At 39.0% G+C, this 24,353-nt stretch overlaps 1 protein-coding gene across 8 annotated transcripts in view; it reads right to left on the reverse strand.

Moving 5' to 3' along the window:
- The window catches only part of MEIS2 (Meis homeobox 2), a 170,274-nt gene that overhangs the window by 109,698 nt on the left and 36,223 nt on the right, over nucleotides 1-24,353 (reverse strand). For 4 of the 8 annotated variants that reach the window (XM_065754171.1, XM_065754179.1, XM_065754207.1 and 1 more), the window contains exons 8-9: nucleotides 20,184-20,285; nucleotides 9,951-10,096 (exon numbers count right to left, since the gene is read on the reverse strand). In XM_065754171.1, the coding sequence (XP_065610243.1) occupies nucleotides 9,951-10,096; nucleotides 20,184-20,285 (248 nt within the window). The remainder of the gene's footprint in view (nucleotides 1-9,950; nucleotides 10,097-20,183; nucleotides 20,286-24,353) is intronic. The other 4 variants (XM_065754227.1, XM_065754236.1, XM_065754187.1 and 1 more) reach the window with 1 other exon arrangement.

The raw sequence follows: 24,353 nt of genomic DNA on the forward strand, positions 1-24,353 counted from the left end.
GAAGCACAAGTGGGATGCACAAAGGGGAAGCACCTGTGTGAATCAAAAGAGGCAGCAGAAGACTGGGGACTGCCTGGAAAGCTGCCAAAGTCCTATTTCACTTCAGGAAACTCCCTGGGCTCTTGAGGAGGGGAATATCCACTATTGACTTCTTGAAGAACAAAGATGCATTTGTTAGTACTATTGCTCCCCCTTTATTCTGATTCTTGCCCCTGGGCCAGCAGTTTATGTTCTAAGTTCTTTCACTTGCTACTTTCTGAGAAAGATATCTGATACCATTTGCATGCAATAATCACCACTTCAGGTCACCAACAAGGAAAGAACCTGATAAACAAAAATAACTCAAGCCTGAGCCACTTGTGCTAAAGTGGCTTGCAGCAGTCATATGCTGTCAAAGGCAGACCATAACACTCTTAACTTTATATTAAATGCTCCCTCATAAAGAGAAATCCATCCCAGGCCTTTAAAGTCTACAGAATTTCAAGTATTTGTACATGCAAGTTTAGCAGCATGATAAAACCACAACAGAAGTGCAGGCCTCTGTAATTCAGATGATGCTAACTATAAGATGCAGGTCTCATGCAGAGGTTTTCATCTGCAGATATCAAAAGCACTCTGAAAAGCAGTCACTACCATTATGTTGTACTGTTTACAAAAGGAAACTGAGGCACAGTATCTTGCTACAGTCACAGCTAGAAAAGAGGCTGAAACTCTCTCCCCCCTCTCCCCCCCCACCCCTCCTCCCATGATTGCCTGAGCTGGCTGTGCTGAAGTAGTGTCCTGGGAACAGTAGTGAAGCCTCAGCTACAAGGCAGAATATGACAGATAGCTAAGCACTCAAGAAATGTATCTTTCTATCATAAAACAGAGGATCCTTGAAAGACTTGTTAAGTAGAATTTGAAGATAAAATGGCTGTAATATTTAACGCTTAAGATGCAAAATTGTGTTTGCTTGTCTGTTTGTCACCCACTATGATTTCAGTTTCATCTCTCACGTTATGCAGTTTTTCCAAAGGGATCGGAGTTGCTCTGAAACTAATGGAAGCAGGATTGAAAAGTACACACTCTTAGAGACTAATCTGAGAATTATCTGCAAATATTTGAACACAGAAACATTAAACCTACATTTTGACCTGGGATGAAAGAGAACCACTTTTATAAACATCCATGTATATTCACAGAACATCAAGTAACAATGTAGATTACATTGTCCTTTTTTGTTTTGGTTTGGATGTTGCTTTTGTTTTAAATCAGTACAACAAGCTTCAAAGTAATCTAGACTAAATGACCTTCTAACAAAAAAGCTACCTCTTTCATATGCTTAGTGTAGTGAACAGGAGATTTCCCATTGCTATTCAGTTTAGTCATAAAGTACATCCGTAGTATATCCGCATTAGAATATCGAGCTGCCTCTATGAAATATATTTCAATATATTTGAAATATATTTCAAGGCTGGATCTAGACGATGGCCAAATTTTTATAGCATTAAACAAATTAATATACACAGCAAACTAAAATGTTTTCACTTAGCTACTCTGATTCATTGTGCTGAGACTGTAAGAATATGTCATGAGATGTTAAACATTTTATGGACATTAGTAGTCAACTGCTACAAATAAAGTATGTGTTTTGAAATGCCATCATAAAAAGGTAAAAACCAAGATTAAAAAAAATCTTTATGGCATTATACAGCGAGTTGACAACCTATCATCCAGTATTAGACTAAACAACTGAAATTAGTTCTGGCAGATTTGGGGCTAGCAGTTAAAAATAAAAATAGCAAATGTAAAAGCATGAAAACTGTATTGCCATTATGCTTAAAGACAATAATAAATCTTTAAAGATGCCAATGATTTCTTTGGATCCTACAAACAACTGCTGCCAATCAACTCACAAATATGTAACGCGTGGTATTCTAAGTATCCTAACTCAAGGCAAACTCCACAACACCAAAAGTAATACTGTCTGCCATAAACTAGTCTTTTCACTAGGAAACAATAAGGACTGACATTGCTATTCATTAGCAGTTCTGGAAGTGCTGGCAGAAACTTTTTTTTTTTCTACTTTTTTTTTTTTTTTCAGTAAATCTCTAATTTTGCAGAAAACTTCTTTGAAACCAATTACTCTGCTCATGGATCTTGAAAGGAAGATCTCAAGTAAACATGTCCTGAGGCAAAACTGTGAGGCAGTATCACTTTACACAAACAAGAACAATCATTTTTTCCCTAAAAATGTATTTTATATGTACATATATTCATGTACACATACTACAGAGAAATTTAAGAACTATGAATTTTCTGATGACAATCATTTTAAGTGGTGGAACTTCGAGACATATTCAGAAAACTTCTCACCTCTTGCTGACTATGAGCTTGATTCTTAAAGACTGCAGTGCACGACATATATTAGTGCAACGTTCTTGGAGTTTTTAAACACTGTTTAAAACACTGTTTTTTAAAAACTTTGCGTTTGCATAGGCTTTAGCTAAATACCCATTTACTTTTTGAGCCTTCGGGCCTCAATTCTATAAAAATGAATTCATTCTTGATGCTACTTTCTTGTTTCAGTTACTTCAGTGAATTCATTACTTGAGCTTTCATACTCGTTCTCCTTTCCACTTAAATCCTATACTGACTCTGCAAAGCTTCATAATCTGACAATAGCAACCAGAAAACATCAGTGGACAATCATATCTTTTGCTAGGTCACGTTTTTTTTGCTCGGTTGACGTTTTTTAATCAATCCCCCACTAAAATCCTGCACATGTTTTTAGTTACATTCATTCTCAATAATTCCCTCCTTGGAAACAGCAGGTAAAATATTATATTGAGAAGTAGCATTTGTACCTCCCCTCTTGCCATGTTATCTGATGGTCTGGCAGCAGCTGACCTTGTGTGCCGCACAAACCATGCGTGGCTCCCTCTGTCCTGCCAGGACAGCTGCCTGCTGGGGAGGAGAGGGAGTCAAAACAGGCTGGGCAGGGAAACGGAGAGAGGAGAAGGTGAAGAAACATTAGCTAGCATTGGACAGGGAAGCAGATTATAAGGCCTAGGAAATGGATGCTGGGTATATTGAGGATTCCAGCTTGCCCTAACAGCAGGGAGGAAGGGCTTCCCTGCAGCCCTTGGCCTACAGGCTGGGAAGAAAAGGAAGAAGGGGGAGAAGGGAGGTGCCTTTCATGATTTGCAGTGCATGGATTGTTTGCTCTGTGTGTGTGTGTGAATTTCACCCTATATATAACTTGAAATCTTATTAGATAACAACTCCGTGACACTGTAAATCCAATATTTCTCAGAATGCTATTTTTGAAGCAGAAACATGCAACATATTTTGATCTCCAAATAAGTACAATAAAGATCTCCCTTCCAAATAAAACAAGAAGTTAAAAATCGAATGGAAATGCAACAATTTACACATGGGCGTTCTATGCTTCTATCAGATTATTTAAATTTCGGACTGTCTCTTTAATTTGAGGAACAGCTATAACGGCGACAGATGGCAGACAGAATTGACTTATGTCCTCTATTCTTTTACAGAAGAAGGGGGAGTGCAGAAAGTTTGATCAAGGCAGAAGCTACAGTACGCAGGCCTCGCTATAACTATCTAATAGGTCTTTTGATGGATAGGTTGGGAATATTTAGTTTTTCCTGCACAGACACGCTTTGTAACAAACCAACGGTCCTGGAGGTTGCCATGGGTGACGGGAGTGCTGACATCCAGTCCCAACTACAAATAAGCACATGACTAATGGGCCCGGAGCCCTCCGACAGCCCTGAACCTTGGTGACCCCCTAAAACACCCAGCCTCCCAATATCCATAACCAAAAAAGCACTATGGAATATATTTTTTAAACTGAAAGCTTGCAGTTAATTGAAAACACTGACATGTAACAGAAATGCTTAGGACAGCATGTACAAGTAAAAATAAATCACATAGCATTGTTATTTAATGCACTGTGACATCATTTCCTGAAATTAAACAGAGATGACACAGATTCAGACAGTCCCTGGTAAGGTTCAGTTCAAACAATTCACAGATGTTTTCCTCAAGCAAGCAGAAAACAATGCTGGGCTTAAAGCGCTCCCTTCCCACTCCCCACCTCCCTCTCCCTCTCTCTCCAGCCTTTTTGCTGGTACAGGGAGGTATGGCAGTTTTATAATACATGCTCCAGCAAAAATATTCTTTTTTTAATTTAATTACTCAGGCTGTTGTACTAAATAGATGGATCATTGTGTCACAAAAGCATCAATTTTTCAGAAGAAATAACAGATGTCTATGTAACAATGATTAGATTAACCACTCAGAGACAAAGCTAGCTTTTGAGGCCCACACACCCCATGACCCTGGGTTCCCTTTTCTGTAGGGGGTGGATGTAGAAATGTCAGATCTAATCTCAGATTCCATTTTTAAAACAAACAAAGCCCCACCCCCACCCCATCTCAGCCCTTTTCTTTCAAGATTACAGTCTTTAAAAGGTATATGAGTGTTTGGGCTGTTACTAAATTCAAATCTTTGGAGCTGATTTCTTAGCCGAGGACTACAAATTGTCAAAGGATTATGTCTTTTGGACTGTGAGGAGAAGAAGCATTTTGAGGAAAAAAAAATCTAGCTTTGTCCTGTTCTGATTTTCCAGACTCTTCCTGGTGCAGACGGGACAGGAAGGCATACCACTGACATCAGGCAGTACTAGACTATCACCAGCCACAGTAGTAAACCCCAGCAGCAGCTGCCAGCTCTGCCCCACTAGGCAAGGTCTGATGGTAAGCCACCAGCAAAACTTTTGGGCGCCAAGATATTCAGATCCAGAATCTTGATGGCTACAGTATCATCAGTCATGGGATTTTAGCATCAGATACTGATTTTTCCAAAGGACTTGAAGAAATCATTAACCTCCTCTCACAAAATTTATGCAGCTGAAAATTGGGAACAGTATTTTTTTAAAAAGAATTAGGCAATATATTTCTCATTCATCCAGTATGAGAGGTCTCCGCCACACCTGTAGACAGCTCCTCACCTGGCTGCAAGATCAGTACACAGGCAGCCCTACCTAAAATCCCAGAACAGCATTGTACCTCAGTTTCCTTCAAGTCTCTGACTACATGCTGTGCTAAAATGGAAACAGCAGTCCTGTGAACTCACATGCAGGTAGCTTGACAGTACTAACAGAGGACATTATCCCTTTCCTTAGTGTACCTTGGGAACATACAGTATATTACTGTTCAGTCCAAGCACTGCAAGACATCAGAATGCCTTCACAATAGCAAGCTATGTAGTTAACCCTCTCTTAGGTATTATTCCTAAAACTGGGATAAAGGATCGAGATATTTATGAAGGTGGGATTGTTTCAACTATTTTGAAAGTTTACTCTGAAATGCCAGTGATTAATACATAAACCAGCTGCCTGCACAAAAGTCTTGGTAAGTCATTTATTAAAATGTGACAGAGATGTATTATATTCACAGATATACCCACATAAAAATAGGGAAAAAAATGTTTCAATAAGACTACTGATATTATTCTGTCTGGCCACCTGAATATTTCAATCACAAGAAAATTCATTCATGTAAGTACAAAAGCTGAGATTGATTCATTTTAGCACATTCCAGCAAAACTTATTCTGGCCTGACCCTGAGGTAAGTTAAAGCAAAATCTACTCTACAAGAAACAGTAAAGAGCAAGGTTTTCAGCCAGAAAGCTGTGGAAAACAGACTAAATGACAAATAAATGTTAGGAGACAGAACTTCGGCAAAAAAAAAAAAAAAAAAAATTGAAAAGGAAAAACAAACAAGCAGTCAAACAAACAAAAGGCAGCTTAACTTCACTGACTTTGGGGTTGCTGTCCCAAACAACATCAGCTGGAAATCTGGTAATGTGAATGAACTAACTACCACTAGTTCACATCAGTATTTCTGGTGCTTTTAGTTACATCTCCTTACAGACTGCATCAAAGAAACCAACTTAAAAGAACTTTAACAAAGGGCATCACTCCAAATAAGTGTCAATGAATAAATAAATAAATAAAAAGTATCTCTGTTCAACCAGCTCTGTAAAAGAAGGGGAAAAAACGCTGAATGTAGCAAAAGTGTAGTTCCTGATAGACTACGCTGCAGAGAAGGATGAACAACCAGACATACAAGATCATGGAATGGTATAATTGCTTCCTTAATAACTTTGTTCTTTTCTGATTATGTGCATACATTTCAGAGGTGCTCAGTCCTTTAAAAGGGCATGGGAGGAGGGAGGCAAGCTCTGTATAGTTGCTAGTAAGAAATCCTAATCTCAACATGGGTGTAAACTGGAGGTGTCTATACATCTGAGCACTTCCTGTTTTCACTTCATGATCAAATATGTTCTTTGCAGGGCAAATAGGGGAGCACTTGAGAGAGGAAAGCAGAGATGTCTGAGAGGCTAATTGAGTGTGCTAAGGAGTCCTTGGCATAGAGGAAAAGGAGTCTTCCAAAGCTTTGAATAAACTCTCGGCTTGGGTCAGATTTCTTGCTGTTTCTTTTCTTTAACCACCTTTGAACTCAAATAAAAACAGCCTTAATGTCAGGTTTACCTTTCTGATGTCGTAATCTTTATGTACTACTGAAAAGCTTATACTACCAGACTAGGATTTCCTCTACTTTCTTAAACACTGGATATTATCCAGAAAAAGCAGACGCATTTCCAACCAATTCATCCTCAGATCTTTCATCTTCCGGTACTGTTGTAATTCCAAATATAAGACAGAGCTCAATAAAGTGAACAAGAACATGGCAGAAGCTCTTACTCCTTACATTTGATTTCCAACAACAAAAATATGTATGTGTATCCTATTTCAAATATAATTTAAGTCACTGCAAAATGGAAGTCATGATAGGGGATATAAATGGTTTTGAAAGGCACAGACTGTCAGATATATTCATTAGACATCACAGTTCAAGTGCCTATCTCTTCAAAAAGCCACTTAAGAAAATCAATTTTTAAAATCAGTTACATTAGGAGTTTGCAAACTGACATAATAAAGGAAAAAAATAGCATTTTATTTTTAATCATAAGTAAATATAATTAGTCAGAACTAAGATACTCTGTTTGAACTTGACAACGTATAGGAATTTCAAGTTAAATCCATACTATAAGAGATGGACTGCCACTGCCTCCCCTTCCAGGGAAACCAGAGGTTAATGATTTTTGTCATATTGAGACCAAAAGCTAACAATTGCTACAGTTGGCCTTTAGTATTTTATTTGTCCTTTTGAGGTATTCAGAATAGGTGACAATGGCTTGCAGTTGAGAACATATGTAGAGAGACCCCTGTGGCTTATGGAAAAGTTGCTCCATGCTGGTTGGGTGTTTGAAAAAAAATACAACCAGAGCCCTTTTATGTTCCACTCCTTAATGAATGCATGAATGTCAAAATGTACCAATGGCCCATTCAGGGGGCAAAGCCTAAGCAGCTCCTTCTTTAAGAACACATCCTGAGATGTAAAATACATTTGCTTAACAAATTAAAATAATGAGATAATTCAATTAGTTTCTTTAAAAGAGAGAGAGAAAGAAAAAAGGGTACATCGAGGGATTATTGTAATACAAGAACAGGTCATACAGCACAAAGGAGGAACAAACCAATTTGAAATAAGGTTAGAGCAGTAATGAAGGAATGTACATTGAATCATGGACTGCCATTGTAAAGATATTTACTTGAAACAATAAAATTGCACATCACAGATTCCCCTGTTCTGGCTCAGCCAGAGCTGCACTTCGAATGGACAAGCTAATTTGAGAAAAAACACGAGATCTTCGGGAAAAAAAAAAGAAAGGAAAAAAAAAAAAAGAGAAGAAAAAAAAAGGAGTTATCTTCCTTCTCTGCATGTGTTTATGGCAAGAATCTTTCTGAATTTACATTGCACTGGTCAGGGGTCTCCATTATCAGTTTACAGGTCTGAGAATTACAGCACAGTAAATCTTTCAACACCTGCAAACTCATTAAAGCTTGGATGGTAAAAGGGTTGGGGCTTTTTTGTGTTCATTTAATTTGATTTTTGTGAAGCCATCCTCACCACTGATGGCAAATTTCCTCAATTCATGTGGAATGGAGAGAGTCAGGAGGGAGAAGACAGAAACAAGGAGAAGGGATTTCAAAAAGCCAGGACTTTCCTCAAGAGAAGTGAGAGTTAGTTAACTGTTTAATGAGCATGTGTTGAATTCTTTCAAGAAGAATGCAAGAAAGGAAGGCAGAAGGAAGAAAAAAAAAAACAACCAAGTTTTCGCAGATTTCATAAGAGGAAATGAGATTAACACTGAGACAAGTAAAAAAGAAACTGGTTTATTTGTGGTCATGCTTTTTGCTGTCTCCCTGCTTTACTCCTCTGAAGATACCCTAGAGCTAAATGAAAAACCCTTCACTCACACTCACTCGACTTCCAAATTAAAAACATTTTACAGGTTAGTAAATCTCCAGCTGAGGTGATGTAGCAAAGAACAGCTGTGAAGTAATTTTGATAATGATGAGAATAATAAGCACATGGCAAGGTTCAGGGCTTTGCTGTTGCAGCTTCAGTGCTCCTGAATAGATAAAAGTGATTAAATACTCCTGATTATCCCTGACCAATATGTAATGGATTTACAGCCCTTTCAATTAGTCAGTATTTGCTTAGGACTCATTATTTTGTCTTTGGTTAAGTAATCAGCCCAGAGACTCATGTTCTGTCTAATTCCTCTGAGCCAAGTGGGTACGGGGCACCTGACCTTTGAAATGGCCATAGCTGGGAGGCAGGAATAACCACTACTCCAGCAGAGACACTGGCTATTCCAGCTAATCCTGACCCCACAGGCCAGATCAATGCACCTTAGTTTGCTACTAATGTCCTTACATCAAAATGATGGTTTAGAAATGTGGATCTATTGCTTCCCCCTTTAGCTGTGCTGCTAGCAGAGCAGTTCAATAGTCCCTATCATAAATAAAATGGGTACCTTGTCCCAAAATCATTACACTGTAACCAACATCAGCTACTGGGGAAATTTATAAAACTTTGCAGGAGAAGAGGTAGTTAATAGCAGTTAGCTTTTTAAGACATATGAAGTAAGAAACAATTTTACAATGAAAGGAAGAGGAAAATCAATTGATAATTTTAATAGTTTTTGTTATTTCCCCCATGATGTAAACTACAAAAAGTGTTACTGTGTTTTCTGTAGAACTGTATTTTCATTTCTAAGTGAAGCAATAATAGTCATCTGAACACCAACACATAAAACCAAACGTAAGCAAGAGGATAGAGATAGACCATGAAAAGTATAGATTTTTCATATTTTTAATCTCTCTCCCCCAGATGTGAGTAAGGGCAGCATTAAAAAAAAAAAAAAGGACTTGAGGAGAAACCAGAAGGGTGTTAATTTATCTCTATTATACAACTCAAGAATTAGAGAAATCATAAACCTGCTATATTTCTCACAAAATTAACATACAACAAGTTTGCAAGCTGCTGCTTTGACTGCTCTAACATTCCACAGTATATGTCAGAACACAGAGTTTGGGGTTCTCTCTGCCACTAAACATGTATGAAGGTCATGTAAACAGAGGGCAACAACAAACAATCCAGAAAGAAGATCTTTATGTATGCTAAAGCAAGAAACCCCCTTGAATAGTTCAAAGCAAGAAAAGGTTACTTTATATGTAGGTGTTGTTCCCTGATAAGACTTTGTACGCTTTCTTGTTCGCCCTCTCTCTCCCTCTCTCTCTGTAGGTATGTACACATATTTATATATATACATATATATAGGTTTCTTTCAGATTTGTCATGATTCCAAGAGCCAAGAAAAAAAAATCTAGGGGAAAAAAACAAAAAGCAATGATAACTGAGCCTTAATAATTGTCCAAAAATTATGGGTCCCATTCATTTCTAATAATGATGAATAAACCTCATTAGGCACATGAACAGAAATCTATTTTGTTTTTGGGCACCACTTACTGTGAGATGCTGGAAAAGCCATGCTCTCATGATATTTGTTGCTACTTTGGGGAAAATGCCTCTTTTCTTCTGCCTCTTTTTGTCCTTGTCTGGGTCATCGTCATCCCCTGTACCAGGTGAGGCTACACTGTTGTCTAAACCATCCCCTATAACAAAGAGAAAAACAAGAGAAAAATAAACAACGTGTAGAAGCCAGGAAGTATTGTTAATTACCAAGATACTGTTACAAGTTCTATTTTGATTTCACAGATCAGCACATACCGTTTCTCATTATATATGAGTGCTGGTACAAATATGCAAAACTTAGAAACCATGTCTTTCCAAATACGAATTTTGTCTCACACATGCATATATCATTAATTCAATTATAATCATGCACTTGACACAGTGCAATAGCTCTTTGTCAATTACAGGATTCAATGTGGGAAAACCTGCCACAAGAAAAGCCATTCACTGTAAATGCATCCCTACAACCATTCTGAATACATACGATAAGTAATCAAGTTAAATGTTCTGTAGTCTATATATTCGAGGCCCTCTGCAGAGGTGGCAGTAACTGTGTCACTGTTCAGTGCACATAATACACTGTCAGATGAGCCCCTCCCCAGAAGTAGCACCCCCAGCACACATACATACGCACGCACAAACACGTACACCAACTACAACCCTGAGTATAGCATTTGCATGACATGAAGACTTCTACATCTCTGCATCAGTGATTATTATCATTAAAAAAAAAAAAAAAGATGCACATCAAGGTAGAGCTCTCACTTAATCAGAACTTTCCATCAACATCTTTCTCTTCTGTGCTTTTCCCTGGCATTAATTGTGCATTAGCAAAAATCATTTACTTTTAACAGTCATAGTTATTTTTTCTTGCCCTCCAGCAAAAATGCCTTGAAAGCCTGCCTGGAGGGCATCTAAATTATGTATCTGAAAAACTCTTCTGGCAAGGCATTGCAGGACCCCTACTTTCTTAAAATTCATACGAGCACGTCTTCCTGTTTTTGGGAAGGCATCAATCAAGAGCAGCAATATATGCCATATTCCTACATTAATATTTGAACTAATAACTTTAAAAAAAGGAAAGAAACAAGATCCGACTTGTGGCATAATCAAATGCAAAATAAATGAAGAATACTGGGACAGCACTGAGACTTTATAGATTGCTGTGTTTTCCTTACACATCATTAGCCCGGAGCCACACGAAAGAGGAAAACAGAGAAGTGGAGAGTTTATGCTCCCTGCTGGTGTTTAAGAAGCTGAGGTCCTGGAAGGACATCTGGGAATTGTGCTGAGACGGTGGTTTTTGTAATTTAAGAATAGACATTCATTAGCAGTAAATGCCATAAATCCCATGCTAAGTAAAAACCTTGTCCAAGAAAGCCTAAAACAATAAACTCTGTGCTCAATGTAGCCTGAGCTAGACGCTCCATAGCTTCCTGAGGAATGCTATAGATTCATGAACTAATTCGTACAGCCCTGTCTAGCTCTGTACTGCTACTAAACAAAATACATCGTAGCTACACAGAGTCCATTTGCTTTAAAACTTGCATTTCAGCTCCATCTTCTCTCCTGTGCCAGATCACCCTTCATCCACCACCTCCACACTGAAAAACCCACCCTCTTGGACCAGGGAGACAGAAAAAGCCACAGCAAAGAGCTGGCAGATTAATTTTATTGACATTTCCATTTTCACTGCAATGTGATACCCTCCATCACATGGAAGAGATGACCCTCACTATTTACAGACTGACAGGCCACTTCATTACAACCACCCTGCCCCAAGGCAGAGCAGCTCCTTTCCATCTGCCCAAACACCAGAGCAAGACCCCGAAGTCACCGCTCTTTCTCATGCTTCTTTTCTTTTCTGTTTGTTTCCATTAAAGACAGAAAAAGGAGAGTCAGATCACAGCAAACCAATCAAAGAAAGCACAGAAGCCCTATGTACCAAATGCTCATTTTTGTATGATGTTATTTACAAAGTGCTCCATTTCGTTGCCCACCCCCCATACTCCACCCCAGACCTCTCTATCACACACACACACACACACACACACACACACACACACACACACACACACACACGTGCACACACACACACACACACTTACTTTCCACTATGCCAAGGAACTGCTGCAAGGCAAATTCTCACAAACACTAATGGCTTCTGACTGCTCCTTGGCAACCCCAGCATTTTAACCTGGGTGGATATGCTCTCCAAAATACAGACACTGGAGCTATCTCATCAGCTGTTCATGTGACACAGATGGAGAGTGGCTATTAGGAGCCAGGCAATGGGCCTTGGGGATCTGAGGTGCTGTACTGTAGCCTCAGGCAATTCTGAAAAGCAGTACCCGGAGATGGGGGGGAAAAATCTGCACTGAAAGTGCAAGTTTGAAGTCAGTCAGTCTGTTTGTCTATCTGTCGTGTGGATAAAGATATCTTTGTCTCTGTATGTAAAAGCTATGTGTGTATGCACAGGATGTGTGTAGCTATAAAACTTGCTTTCTGCTCCATCCTTTCTCACCATGGAAGCACTTGTTCACTCTATGAACAGACAAATTCCTGTTTCTCCTTACATACACATTGTCTGCTTTGTGAGTATCCTCAGCAGGAGTCACCTACATGCTAAATCGGTGTTTAGACCTTTTGGAGAGGCTGTTAATATCCTACTTTTAAAAGCTAATAGCAGCCCAGGAGATGAAAGTTCTGCTAAAGCTTCCATTGCCTTCCTAGCTTAATCAGCAGTTAAAATGGTAAGAGACAGTGCTTGCTTAATGTGCACCGTAACCTCATGAAAGGAAATCCAAATACCGTAACTCCAAATTACCTCAGCAGATGAATACACACTGCGAGATTTGTTGCACCTGGTGAACTTCTGGCCCAATCCTGTTAAGCTGTATTGTCATATCTTTAATAGCACTACAACTGCTGACATTACTGGCTGTTTCTTGTTGCAAGAAATCATACGAGTAGCCCTTAACAGATGCTTCCAAGATGGGATGATTTAATTCTCAGATAAGGAGGGCCTGATCCCAGTTTGCCTTATCCAAATAAAATAGGAGTTATTTAAAATGAAGTAAAAATTATCAGCAGTGAAATAAAGTTGGCAGATAGGAAAAACGCTCTATTGCACATTGGATTAAGTATGTTTTAATTGCTGCATGAATTAATCCAATTTTAAATCATTTTAAATATCATTAGAAGTGGCTGCACTTCTATAAACTGTTCACATCTTGATTTGGACAGTACCTTGCAAGAAGAGCAGTCAGGTCCTGATTTGCATGGAAATAGCAATTATAAGAGCACAGTTCACTCAGTTTTGCAGTGGGGAAATTATGTCTAGAGTTTGGCCCACTGTCCTTCTCTTTCATAACAAAGTAAAAAATATGGAGGGTGACCTTCTTCTAGTTCACACACTGTTCATTCATTTATTCTTATGCAAAGAGTACAAGTGACTGCAAAATTTTATCTTTAGTTTAGGAAAGTGGAGAATTTTTAAGTGGCAATTTCTTTACAGATATGTCAATGACTACATGGGGTTCAAGTCAGGAGACACTACTCAGGCACATTACCCAACTTGTTTCAGATCACATCAGTGATGTGTAATAGTCTCAACAATTTCTATGAAAGGTGGAGAGAGTATCACAGAATCACTATCATAGGGGTTGGAAGGGCCCTTTGGAGATCATTGAATCTAACTCCTCTTCTAAGGCAGGTTTTCTACAGTAGGTCACACAGATAGGTGTCCAAGTATACAAGAAATGTTGCCAAGTGACCCACATGGGGTTACTTACAAATGTTCCCTTCCAGGGGAAGGGCTTGTTGAGGAGGCTGGAGATGCAAAGCTTCTTCACAGCGCAGGAAGTTAGGCTTCCACGCTGGCTCTGTATACAGACACTTCTGGCATGTGCTGAGGACTTCTTCCCACAGGATAAATCATTTTGCTTTGAAAGCAAACCAGACTACTATTTATTTAAAAGATACTGTATAAGCAGAGGAGGGTTTCCATTGCACTGTAATTTCAAATTCAGCTTGCTGCAAACTGACTTCGCTGGGCAGACAACTTGCAGATCCCAGTATTCTTACAGCTAAGAACACCTGGGAAACAGAGTCCAGTCCTATGGAAGACCTGTCTCCAATGTTAACTCAATATTCGTCCTTGTTTGTGCTCTTCACAGAGCAAGGACTCAGTGAGACAAGAAGTTAGAACTGCGTAGAAGATGCTCATCAAGTCTTTCAATCATCCTTTCATCATTTGCTAACAAGATAGATAAAAGGTTATCTACCTAAGCAAAAAGGAGAACTGAAAAGGATACCCTAGTGATGTGAAAGCACAGAAGTCTGGTTACAAGCCTGATTCAAACTCCAGAAATAGCTTCCATTACCATCATAACAAGCAGTGCAGCAAGAAAAGCAATTTCTAGAAAGATACACTTCAGGACTCAGTGTTTGAGTTTCTTCGTCAGAGTTCCCTTATGGCTTTATGGTTTGTCGTGACAAAGGAAAAGAGAGAAGAGAAGGGCAAGGACAAAAGAAAGGCACTTCACCATTTCACTAAAAATAGTGCAACAGTATGAAGACCACATTAAAGGACTCTGAAAAGGAAAGTTGCACCGTGCTGACTTTAAGTAAACAACTCCATAATCTTTTTGCCTAGTATTTTGATGGATTAGAATATGTAGGTATTAATGCAAAACAAAGGGGAGATTCTGCATACATCCTTACATTCAGAACTTGCAATTATTTGTACATATAATGTGTCCATCTGGAGACATAAGTATTCTAAACCATTATTAACAAAGATGTTCAGCCTATTACTGAGTTCAACATCACCACAAGAGAAAAATCTTAAACAAAGAAAGTATGATGAATTACCACTGTCAAAAAAAAGCTAGAAATAGAGAACTGTTTGAATACGTTTTGAAAATGTGACAGTCTGTGCTTCAGGGAGGGATAACAGAGTGAGGAGTTCAGTTCCAGAATCAAAGAACCTTCAGGAGGACTCCTTACCTCCACTCCATCCTGTTCAAATCATCAGGCTTTTAGCCTTACAGCTTCAGCAGGTCATAGCTCTTTGTATATATTGTTGGTTGTATTGTTTTTTTGTTTTGTTTTTTTCTCCTCAACTGAATGATCATTGTTCATGACAGTTGACTTACTCTCTCACCCCCCAGAAGCAACAGATTACAGACATGCCATCATACCCACGCTCTGGCAGTAGAGCAGAGCTGGCTACTGAATGGCTTGACTGCAGGTGGGACAGAGCCATCGGAAGCTGTTTAGGCAAGTCAGTTTGAGCTGCATGCTCAACTACTTCCACAACCACTTTCCCCATCAAGGACTGGGATGTCCTCAGGTAAGCTGCTATAGCCAGCCCCCTGCAATCCCTCCTCTCTGCATGTCTGAGACACCAGACACATGTCTGATGGTGCTCTGTCAGATGAAGCTTTTAGGGAGCATCTTGGAGAGTAAGAGATGGTGGATGCTCTTGCACTGAAAGCAATGGGAAGACTTCATACACTTGGCACCACCATTTCTCTTACTACAGATGTTATCTTTAGCCCTTCTAGCAGCTGGGAGGAAATAAACAGCTGCTCTTCTCTCTGCTGTTCTTTTGGAAGATCCTGGATACAAAGCCATACAAAACCTTTAGGCTAATAACATAAAGATGTTCTCACACAAAGTTACACAGTCTGGACATTAATGACAACTATACATTCAAATAGAAAGGAAACAAAAAGAACTTAGGCTACTATTAGACCTTACCTACAAAGCAGTTCTGCTTGATTTAACTATATTTTAGCATAGCTTCTCAGTCAGGAAGAAGCCTCCATTACCATCTGGAAATATGTGCTAAAGCCTTAAAGAGTTGCATGGTATCTGGTATCTAATGTATTTAAAGCAAGATACAGAAAAAAAATCCCGTTCATTTTCTGTGTCTGGAGAAGCACCTTTCTACATTTATCAATTTCTCTCATTTTACATAGGCATTTACAAAGATTTAATTATTTACATAAGAGAAGCAATGACATTCTAGATACATTATTTTTATAACTGCATATTTAGTAAAATTGGTGATTCAAATCTTCAGAAATTATTTGCAGAACAGTAATGTTTCACATTTCCCCTTTAAATTACTTTCCTGTCCAAGAACTAAGAGAAAAGGCAGGCATTTTGTCCCCTTAGTTGTCGATGTTTAAAGCTCATGCTTATTTGTGAAGTGAATTGAGAATTCTCACTGCTTATATCTGAAAGCCAACATACTGTTCCAGCTTTTTTACACAGAAAACTAACAAACGTTGGTTTAAATTTTAAGCCCTTTTACATAGCCAGTGGGTTTGTGTTTTGTGCTTTGTAATTCAACATTTTTTCACATCAGGTGAAAAAAGTGTTCCAAGGCAGACAAGGGGAACAGCAAAGCAACCTGCTAATTACTGATCTCCCTTACGTTCCTGCTGTGCTAAACTGTCCGGACATGTTGAACTGAAATTTTTCTGCGATTTTCAAGTGACTAGTTCATGGCCCACTGCCGTGGAGTGCAGGAGAAGGGATGAAATGCTTTAGTTTACATGCAACATTTACTAACTGTGTGGGTTTTCCGACATTAAAGAGGGGACAGTGACCCATGCCACCTTTTTCACACTCAAAAGAGCACTGAAAAAACAGTCTTCATAGGCTTACCTCAGGCTTCCCTGGCCCTTAACACCCTCCCCCCAGGGTAGGAGCAGAAAGAGAAAAAAGAAGGGATTTTATGCTCCTTTCTCTTCAACTTTTCAGGCGGTATAAGCAGCATTTAGCAAATTCAGCCTCCAAATGGCTCCAAATGCTCTGAGCTGCAGGGGCTCATCCTTTGTTAGCCTCCCTCTATTTACACAGGATTTACGCAGGCTCTCCACTGAAGAGACCACATGTTTCTGACAGAAAGCACTTCCATTCACACTGCATCAGGCAACAGGATTGTAACCGCTGCAGCTTCACGCTGACCTGAGATTAGGGATTTCAGCAACATTGAGATGGTAACAATCTGCTAACTAACGAAAATTATCCATGGAAAACTCTGCTGCTTTCGCCAGTTTAAAACTGCCATGGCCAGATAGATTAGGTTACTTAAAAGAACAATTAAGAACTAGCTACTGTCGGGAATATGCGTGTCCATCTACAAATAACATATGCACACACACACATAAATATCAGAAGAAAAAAAAATCAGACTGCAGCTTGGATTAAAACAATTTCACCCACTGGCTGGAGACATAAAGTGTAAAAACAGACAGATGGACACATATGTAAATGTGGCTGCATTTGTTTCTGTAGAGCTGGCAAGTTAGTAATAACAGTATAGTTTAATAATTTATTTTCCATGCTATTTTCACACTGGTTAACTGGGCACTTTCAATATCCACGTGGAACATCAGGAACAGAATAGCTCCTCCAGCCTGGCTGCCACGGGGGGCGAACAAACCGAGCCAGGAGACCTTCCTCAGACCTAACCACAGTGGCTCAGTTCTGGCACCTGACATCAGTCCAAGGATATTTAAATTTCTTTATTTTCTTTACTCAGTTTGGACAATCAGGATTTAAGCACTGAGATTTTTTTCCAGATTCATTATTTTGTCAGGGTTTTTCAAGATGGAATACACATGCACAACCCAGCACACCAAACGTTGCTGGCAGGAGCTTGTGTTTTTTGCTCAATATCCTTTAATGGAGTAAAAGAAAATTAGATGGGAACACGGGGCCGGAAAGGACCACACAGATCCAGGTTTTGATGAGGTTCATTTTGCCATTTTAATTCAGCGAATTATTTTAGTTCTGCAGCAAAGGAAAAAAACTATTTACTTTAGCAACAGTAACTCATACGTGCATCCGATAAGCGCATAAAAAGTACATGGTATATTCTGTAGTTCTCCATAGTATATCATAATAAAGCTCTTCTGGGCACTCAGTGATTCATTTTTAGTGATCTCCCAAATGCCCTTATCCACAGTTAACACTCAGATTTTATTAAGGAAGAAAGCAGGGACAAATGTCCACTTAAGTCCCAGCTCTCAAATTCAACTCTGCTTGCACTGCAGTACCTAAAAGCTAAAGCTTTTTTAATGTTCAGTTCACTCCCCTGTGTGGCATTTCTGCTAACACAGAGTTCACAATCTTTCAGCCCCAAACACAGAAGGCTGCTATCTTCAAGTCATCCAAGGAATGTGCCAGATACTATCATCTGCCCTGCAATACAAAGAACCAGAAAGAGGCAGAGACCAAAAGGAGACCGTACTGATCAGGTTACTGAAGTCCAGAAAGTCTTTCCCAGCGTGGTAAATGTTAAGCTCTGCACCAGCAAATGTTACGATTAGGATCCTTGTAGTTGGAGGAAATGCTAGCTTGAGAAGCCAAAGGTACAGACATCTTTTTTTGCACGTTCATCCTGATCTCACACCCCTCATGCTGGCATAACTGCCATCAAGCACTTTGTTCTGTTCAAGCAAAATTATCATTAATGTCAGTGGCAGTTTTGCCTGAGTAAGGAGTGCAAGACCAGATCCTTGACTTGTTCGAACAGAATTGCAAGCACTGCACAATTCCAGAAGAGACCTACTCATTAAAAGTTGTGGTTTATGCTGATTTATGATGCTCTGCTGTTTAAAAGCGAAACTCGCTTTGTACCTCACAAACGGGAAAGCATTCAATGCACTTGTTTCTACATGGCTTTAACTTTATTTATCCCACACGTCCCAGCACAAGTTGTGAAATTTATACACTGATTTTGGCACCTGGGCTGAAGGAAAGCATTATTAAATTAGGTGTAAGTATTTTGCTTGCTCCGGTAATTACTTTTCAACGTAAATGTAAATAGCTGTTTTTCTGTTTAAATTTTTCATCGTACTAAACACTGTCACAAAAAACGCCCTTGTACTGCAGTCTAAATGCTGTTCTTTTCCAATCGCTTTTCTACATATATTTAGAGAAATATTTTTAGCATTCTTGTAGTAATTCTGTTAAGAATACCAGCTGCAGACTCTGGTCACAGCTGAGATAACAATAACAAGTCATTAAAGAAATCAAGAGACAAAAAACATTCTTCTTTTTTTCTGCCTAAAGCACATCTTCTCTAGGAGACCATTTCTTTTTTCAGTTTTTCATCTCTATGCCCACTGGAGCAGAAGGGATATTTTTTTCTAGGTTCCTCAATCTACCGTACAAGTGTTAGTAAATACTAAACAGCTACGCAGCTACACTTGATTTTAAGTATCATTCCATCTCCTGTTATTTGTTATTCTGTTTTGGTTGTGGGTTTTTTGTTTGTTTGTTTGTTTGTTTGTTTTCCTGTAATTATAATAATTTCAAATATGGGCAAAATAACTAAGCTCAATTAAAATTCTACCTGCACTTGAAGTTAACTAATTAAGTTCAATATTATCTCATCAGTATTTAACCTTTAACATTTTGCAGTTGTTGTTTATATTTAACAGTAACAGAATATGGAAAATTTTAAAGTAGATGATAGCTAACATCCTGCACTGTTCTTCTTCATTAAAAAATTAGTGGAGTTTCTTGAGGAATAAAAATTTCTTTTTATTCTTTAGGTAGCACTTAGAGTATTTCAGTTTTCCAAACAGCTGTTACACAAACTGTGAGGTATTTGGATAAGAGAACCTGCAATTGGACACAGCAGCTTGTATGGGAGACATCCCTTAAACTGGTGCCCACTAACACAGCCAGGCTCTGTGTGCTGAGCACATTTGAAACTTCCCTTTCCAGGGAAGTTAGCTATAAAAAATGTGCCAGCCCGAACATGCAAGTACACACTCACAGCAATTCTTCGCTTCCAAAACAAGTTACAACTTGAAATGTAACAGACATTTATTCCTGAGAGATGCTAACTTAAAGCTTCAGTTACTGATAAGGACATTTGTTAGGCCACAAGTTCAAATGCACATTAGTCTATGGTAAGATTGATAACAAAAAAAAAAAAAAAAAAAACCATGACAGAATATCAAAAAGAAAAAAAAAGATGTTTGGATGGAAGAGCATCAGAATGAACCATAAAAGCTTTTCTAGGTGACAAAATGTATGCAAAGGTGTATATTACATAAAACACAAATAATGAGCACTATCTTGATATGCATTCACAAACACCTGAGCAGCATCAGAAAAGATGCTTGCTGTGAATGCATAGTCCAGAAAATGTAACAATACGAAACAACTCCAAACTTGGCGAATCTTACATACCATAAGAGCTCCAACACCTATGCACAGTAGGGTGGATTAATTCGCTGGGTGCTGTGGACATATATATGCACCTCCTCCTAAAGTGTTCATTTGGCTGGCAGTCTGGAAAATGCCAGAATGTGAAGGGTTACGTTGGAACAGTGACAGTCTGCTTTTGTAGGTTTAAGTTAAACCCCATACTTAAAATATAGTGTGTTTGTTAGGCATTTGGAAACATACTGTTTATAAGTAGTATGATATTTTGTACAAGCCCAGCGAAGGGCTTGATCCAATGCTTGCTGCAGCTGGTGAGTAATGTCCCAGCTGACAACTGAGTGCTTCGGTTCTGCCCACGTTTACTTTCAGTGAACATCTTTTCAGGCTTCTTGTCCTGCAAACCCTCTTTATAATATCAGAAAGACTTACAAGCAACTTATTTTCTCTTATCTAAGAGTTCTATTAGATTTTTCTGTGATGATATGATAAAAAAAAAAAAGGCAAGGGATCAAGAAGGGAAAGCCATGGCCTTCTCCACTCTCTCTATCCTGTAGGATGGTTTAGACCTGCTGTAAGTGAGCAAAGAAAAACTGATAGAGCAAAATTTTGTAGAAACACAGAGAAAAGCTTTTGACAAAGTTTTCCAGGCAATGGATTTACAGAACAGGGAAGCAGAAAAATAGTAATACTTAAAAAGTAGGTGACTTGTTTTAACATGATTTACCTAGAGGTTCACAGCACAAAACTGAAAAGCACAGACACCCCAAACACCTAAGGCTTTGTTTTTCCATTCATTAGCCTGTATTTTGATTTCATATTCTTCACCACAGCAGAAGGCATTTCCAAAGACAAATACTTAGTGCCTACAAAATATTCCTAGACTGCCTTGTGCCCCTGAGTTCTTCCTGGGAAGAGCCCAACATGCTGGGCTTCAGTGAACCCCATATCCCACCAGAGTAGATAAGACTGGCTGTCTGAAGGGATCCCAAACAAAAAAAAATCCTGGAGCATCATGAGACTTCTGTAACAGTCTCAGGTGCATATGAGTTCAGCTGAGTTTCCCCTGGACAGACCATTCACCCAGCCCATTAGAGAACTGACACACACACCATAAGATCAAATCTAAGCCCCACCAATCAAGCAGCAGTCCAGGCTAAATGTGCTAAGCCAGCATATTTCCAGATCTTCATCACACTAGGCAGGGGAGTCATTCTTCTCAGTGCTAAAGTCGCTGAATGCACTCTTGAGGAGATAAAAAATTAAGAACTGGCTGACTTTGCACCATTTGAGTGAGGTATTCACTGCTGACCCAGAACAAGAAATTGTCATGTTCTGACACTGGTTAGGGATCGCTGTAGATATGGCCACTTTACTGCAAGGCTGTTTGCAAGAACAGTTTCTCAGTTGGTTTGCGGTATCAAGCTCAAATCTACAGTGTTTAAACGCGTTGCATTCTGGAATAAACTTCACACAGGCTCTGACCTCCTCCCCTTCCTTTTAAAACCTATGTGAAATGATGCCAATGAGAGAGCTTAAAAAAAAAAAAGGCAAATAGGATTCTGGCAGTTAAGGTTTGCCTCAAAGACATTAACCTCCCTTTGTTATTTCTACTTGTGTTGTACTATATTATCTTTTAAAACTTAACAGATTCATGCAGCAGGCTGAGGACTGAGATGCTAATATTGTTGGATCATTATCTAACATGCAAAATTCTATTTTCTTTTCAGTTAACAAAGAAATTACTTTCAGCAAACTCCAGGGATAAGGATTCTCAAAAGCGCTTAAATGAAGAAGGAACACAGCTTTCAATGAAAACTGCTTTAAAAGTAATACACAAAATTCCCTTTGATAGTAATTGGTGGCTCTTAGATAAGTGAATCCTATATATTACTGCTTCTAGGGACAAATATGTCAACATGATCACACTCTCAGTTAAGAACTACATTTTTTCAAATTTGAGTTTGGGCACTGTTTTTACTAATTCTTGTTCATCTCAATAGACATATCTTAAAGAGTTAAAATGCCACAATATGTGCCTCCTTTCCATCCTTCAGCACTCAAGTAGAAGGCAGTTTCTTGTGCAGAAGTACATGTGATCAAAATAGATGTAACAAGGACACTTCTTTTCTCTTTCAGCTGAAGAGCACTATTTTCATATATGTTACTAGGAGCAAAAGCAGATCTTAGTGCTGCAGCTTCAGTAAAGAAGCCACACTGGTTTTTGTATCTGTGGCTGATCAAAATCCCAAAGTATCAACAGCACTGTCACCATGTGTTTATTCATATCTGATTCCCGTGGCATAAATGGGAATTTGTTCTGAGAGACTATGTTAAAAAACAGCATTTGGCCTTTCCCATTTCAACCTCAATGACAAAAATGCCCTGTGGAGCCCCCTCTTCACCTGCTGCCTACTCTGCGTTGCTGCCAGTGTGGATGACATGCAAAAAGCCAGCCAGCTCTCCCAGGGTCTGAGACCCACATGTACCGCTGCAGTAAGCACACTTAGCTAATCACTCATCCTGCATGTTCTGGCGCAGGTAACTTCCCCCTTGGAGGAGAGAGTTACCACACGAAGTGCAGATCTAGAGCTATTTCTCTGAAATACAAAATACCAACATCCATAATTCATCTGCAAATCATTAATGAAGCCGCTTTTTCAATTTATTTCTTACCAAATTGAATCATCTGGACAAAGAAAAGGAAAGAGAAGTTCAACCAAGGAGATGAGCACACCATTTCCTTCTCCTCAACCAGTGCTTCTTTTAGAAACCTGTGACTGCTTTTACCTTACGTGATCAGTATAGCAAATAACACGAGCCCAGGCCCGGGCCTGTGGTGGTTCACAGACTGTACTTCCTTAGCTGCACCACCCCATCTATTACTGTGGAATTAGTTGACAATGCTTCTAGTTGTATAAAAAATAAACTAATTGGTCCCTGAGGATAGCTAGGTGCTTTGAAAGTCTTAAAAAAAATAAAATAAAAAAACCCCTCCCATAGTGATTTGTCAGCCTTCCTATACTGTGTACTGCACATTGGGACTTCTAAATTACATACCATAATTGACATCAAATATCTGTCCCATCAGTGAATATCTTTATTAGCATCAAAATCACTCACAACTAGTGTTCCTCAACGTTATTAAACAGAACTTGTTCTAGGTGTTGCCTTACTAATTAGTCAGGATGAGCCCGAGGAAGAAAATCTGGGTCATGTTAAATTAATTGGAATGAGCATGAAAATTAGCAGAGCAAACTGCATCAATTTTCTATAGAGAGCCTTTCTTCATGTTGAGAATAAAAATGGATATTATGAGGCATTAACCAAACTGCCTTCTGTGACTGCCAAGAGGTGTGTTACAGTAGCCCAAAAATATCATGCTCACAGATTTTCAGAAGTTAATGAGACATTTCCAGGAATGGTAAATACATGGTATTAAAATGGGTGTGCCTCTTATGGGAAAATGCCAAGTCATTTCATGTTTATTCAGGCATAACAAGCTCCTCAAAATGAGCATAATTTAAGAGGTGAATAGTGCAAAGAGGGCTAACATTCAACTAATTTTCCTTAAGAAAGAAAAGATTAAATTGAACAAAAAATGAATTAAGAGGTTTACAAATCAACAAGTCAACCATCAGATTGCAGCCTCTGCTCAGTATATTCTCATCAGCCCCTGCCATGAAGTTTTCAAAAAATGTCCCGAAGGCAGGGAACAAAGCGAGCAGAACTGATTACAGCCACACTCACCGCCTTGCTGTCTAAACTCTGTTTGGCTTCCTAATGAGCTCACTAAAAACCTAATTCATCTCCCATAACCCTTCTCAGCCCTCCTTGAAATTCACCATTATGGAAATTACAGATGAAACATTTACAGGCTGTGTTCAAATTACTGCTTCTTCAACAGGCAGGTCCCTGACCCTCACAATGAACACAATAGAGGTATGTCCGGCATGAAACCACTCAAGCCGCAGCCTATAGAATAAAGAGGCTCAGGAAGGTTAAGACTTTTTCTCATGGTGACAATGATTTCCGCATTAATGCTTTCAGTTCCATGAATATGGGAATTTTGTGGGTTTGACAGTATATCAAATACAAATTGTAATTCAGAAGGGGAGAAATGAGTTGTACTGATGACAAATAGCTGAAATAGGCTAATGTGAATTCCCAGCCTGTTCATGAGGAAACTCCCTCAGT

The sequence above is a fragment of the Cyrtonyx montezumae genome, unplaced genomic scaffold (genome assembly GCF_038088225.1).
Source record: "Cyrtonyx montezumae isolate F1298 unplaced genomic scaffold, pur_monq_1.0 scaffold_10, whole genome shotgun sequence".
Lineage (NCBI taxonomy): Eukaryota > Metazoa > Chordata > Aves > Galliformes > Odontophoridae > Cyrtonyx > Cyrtonyx montezumae.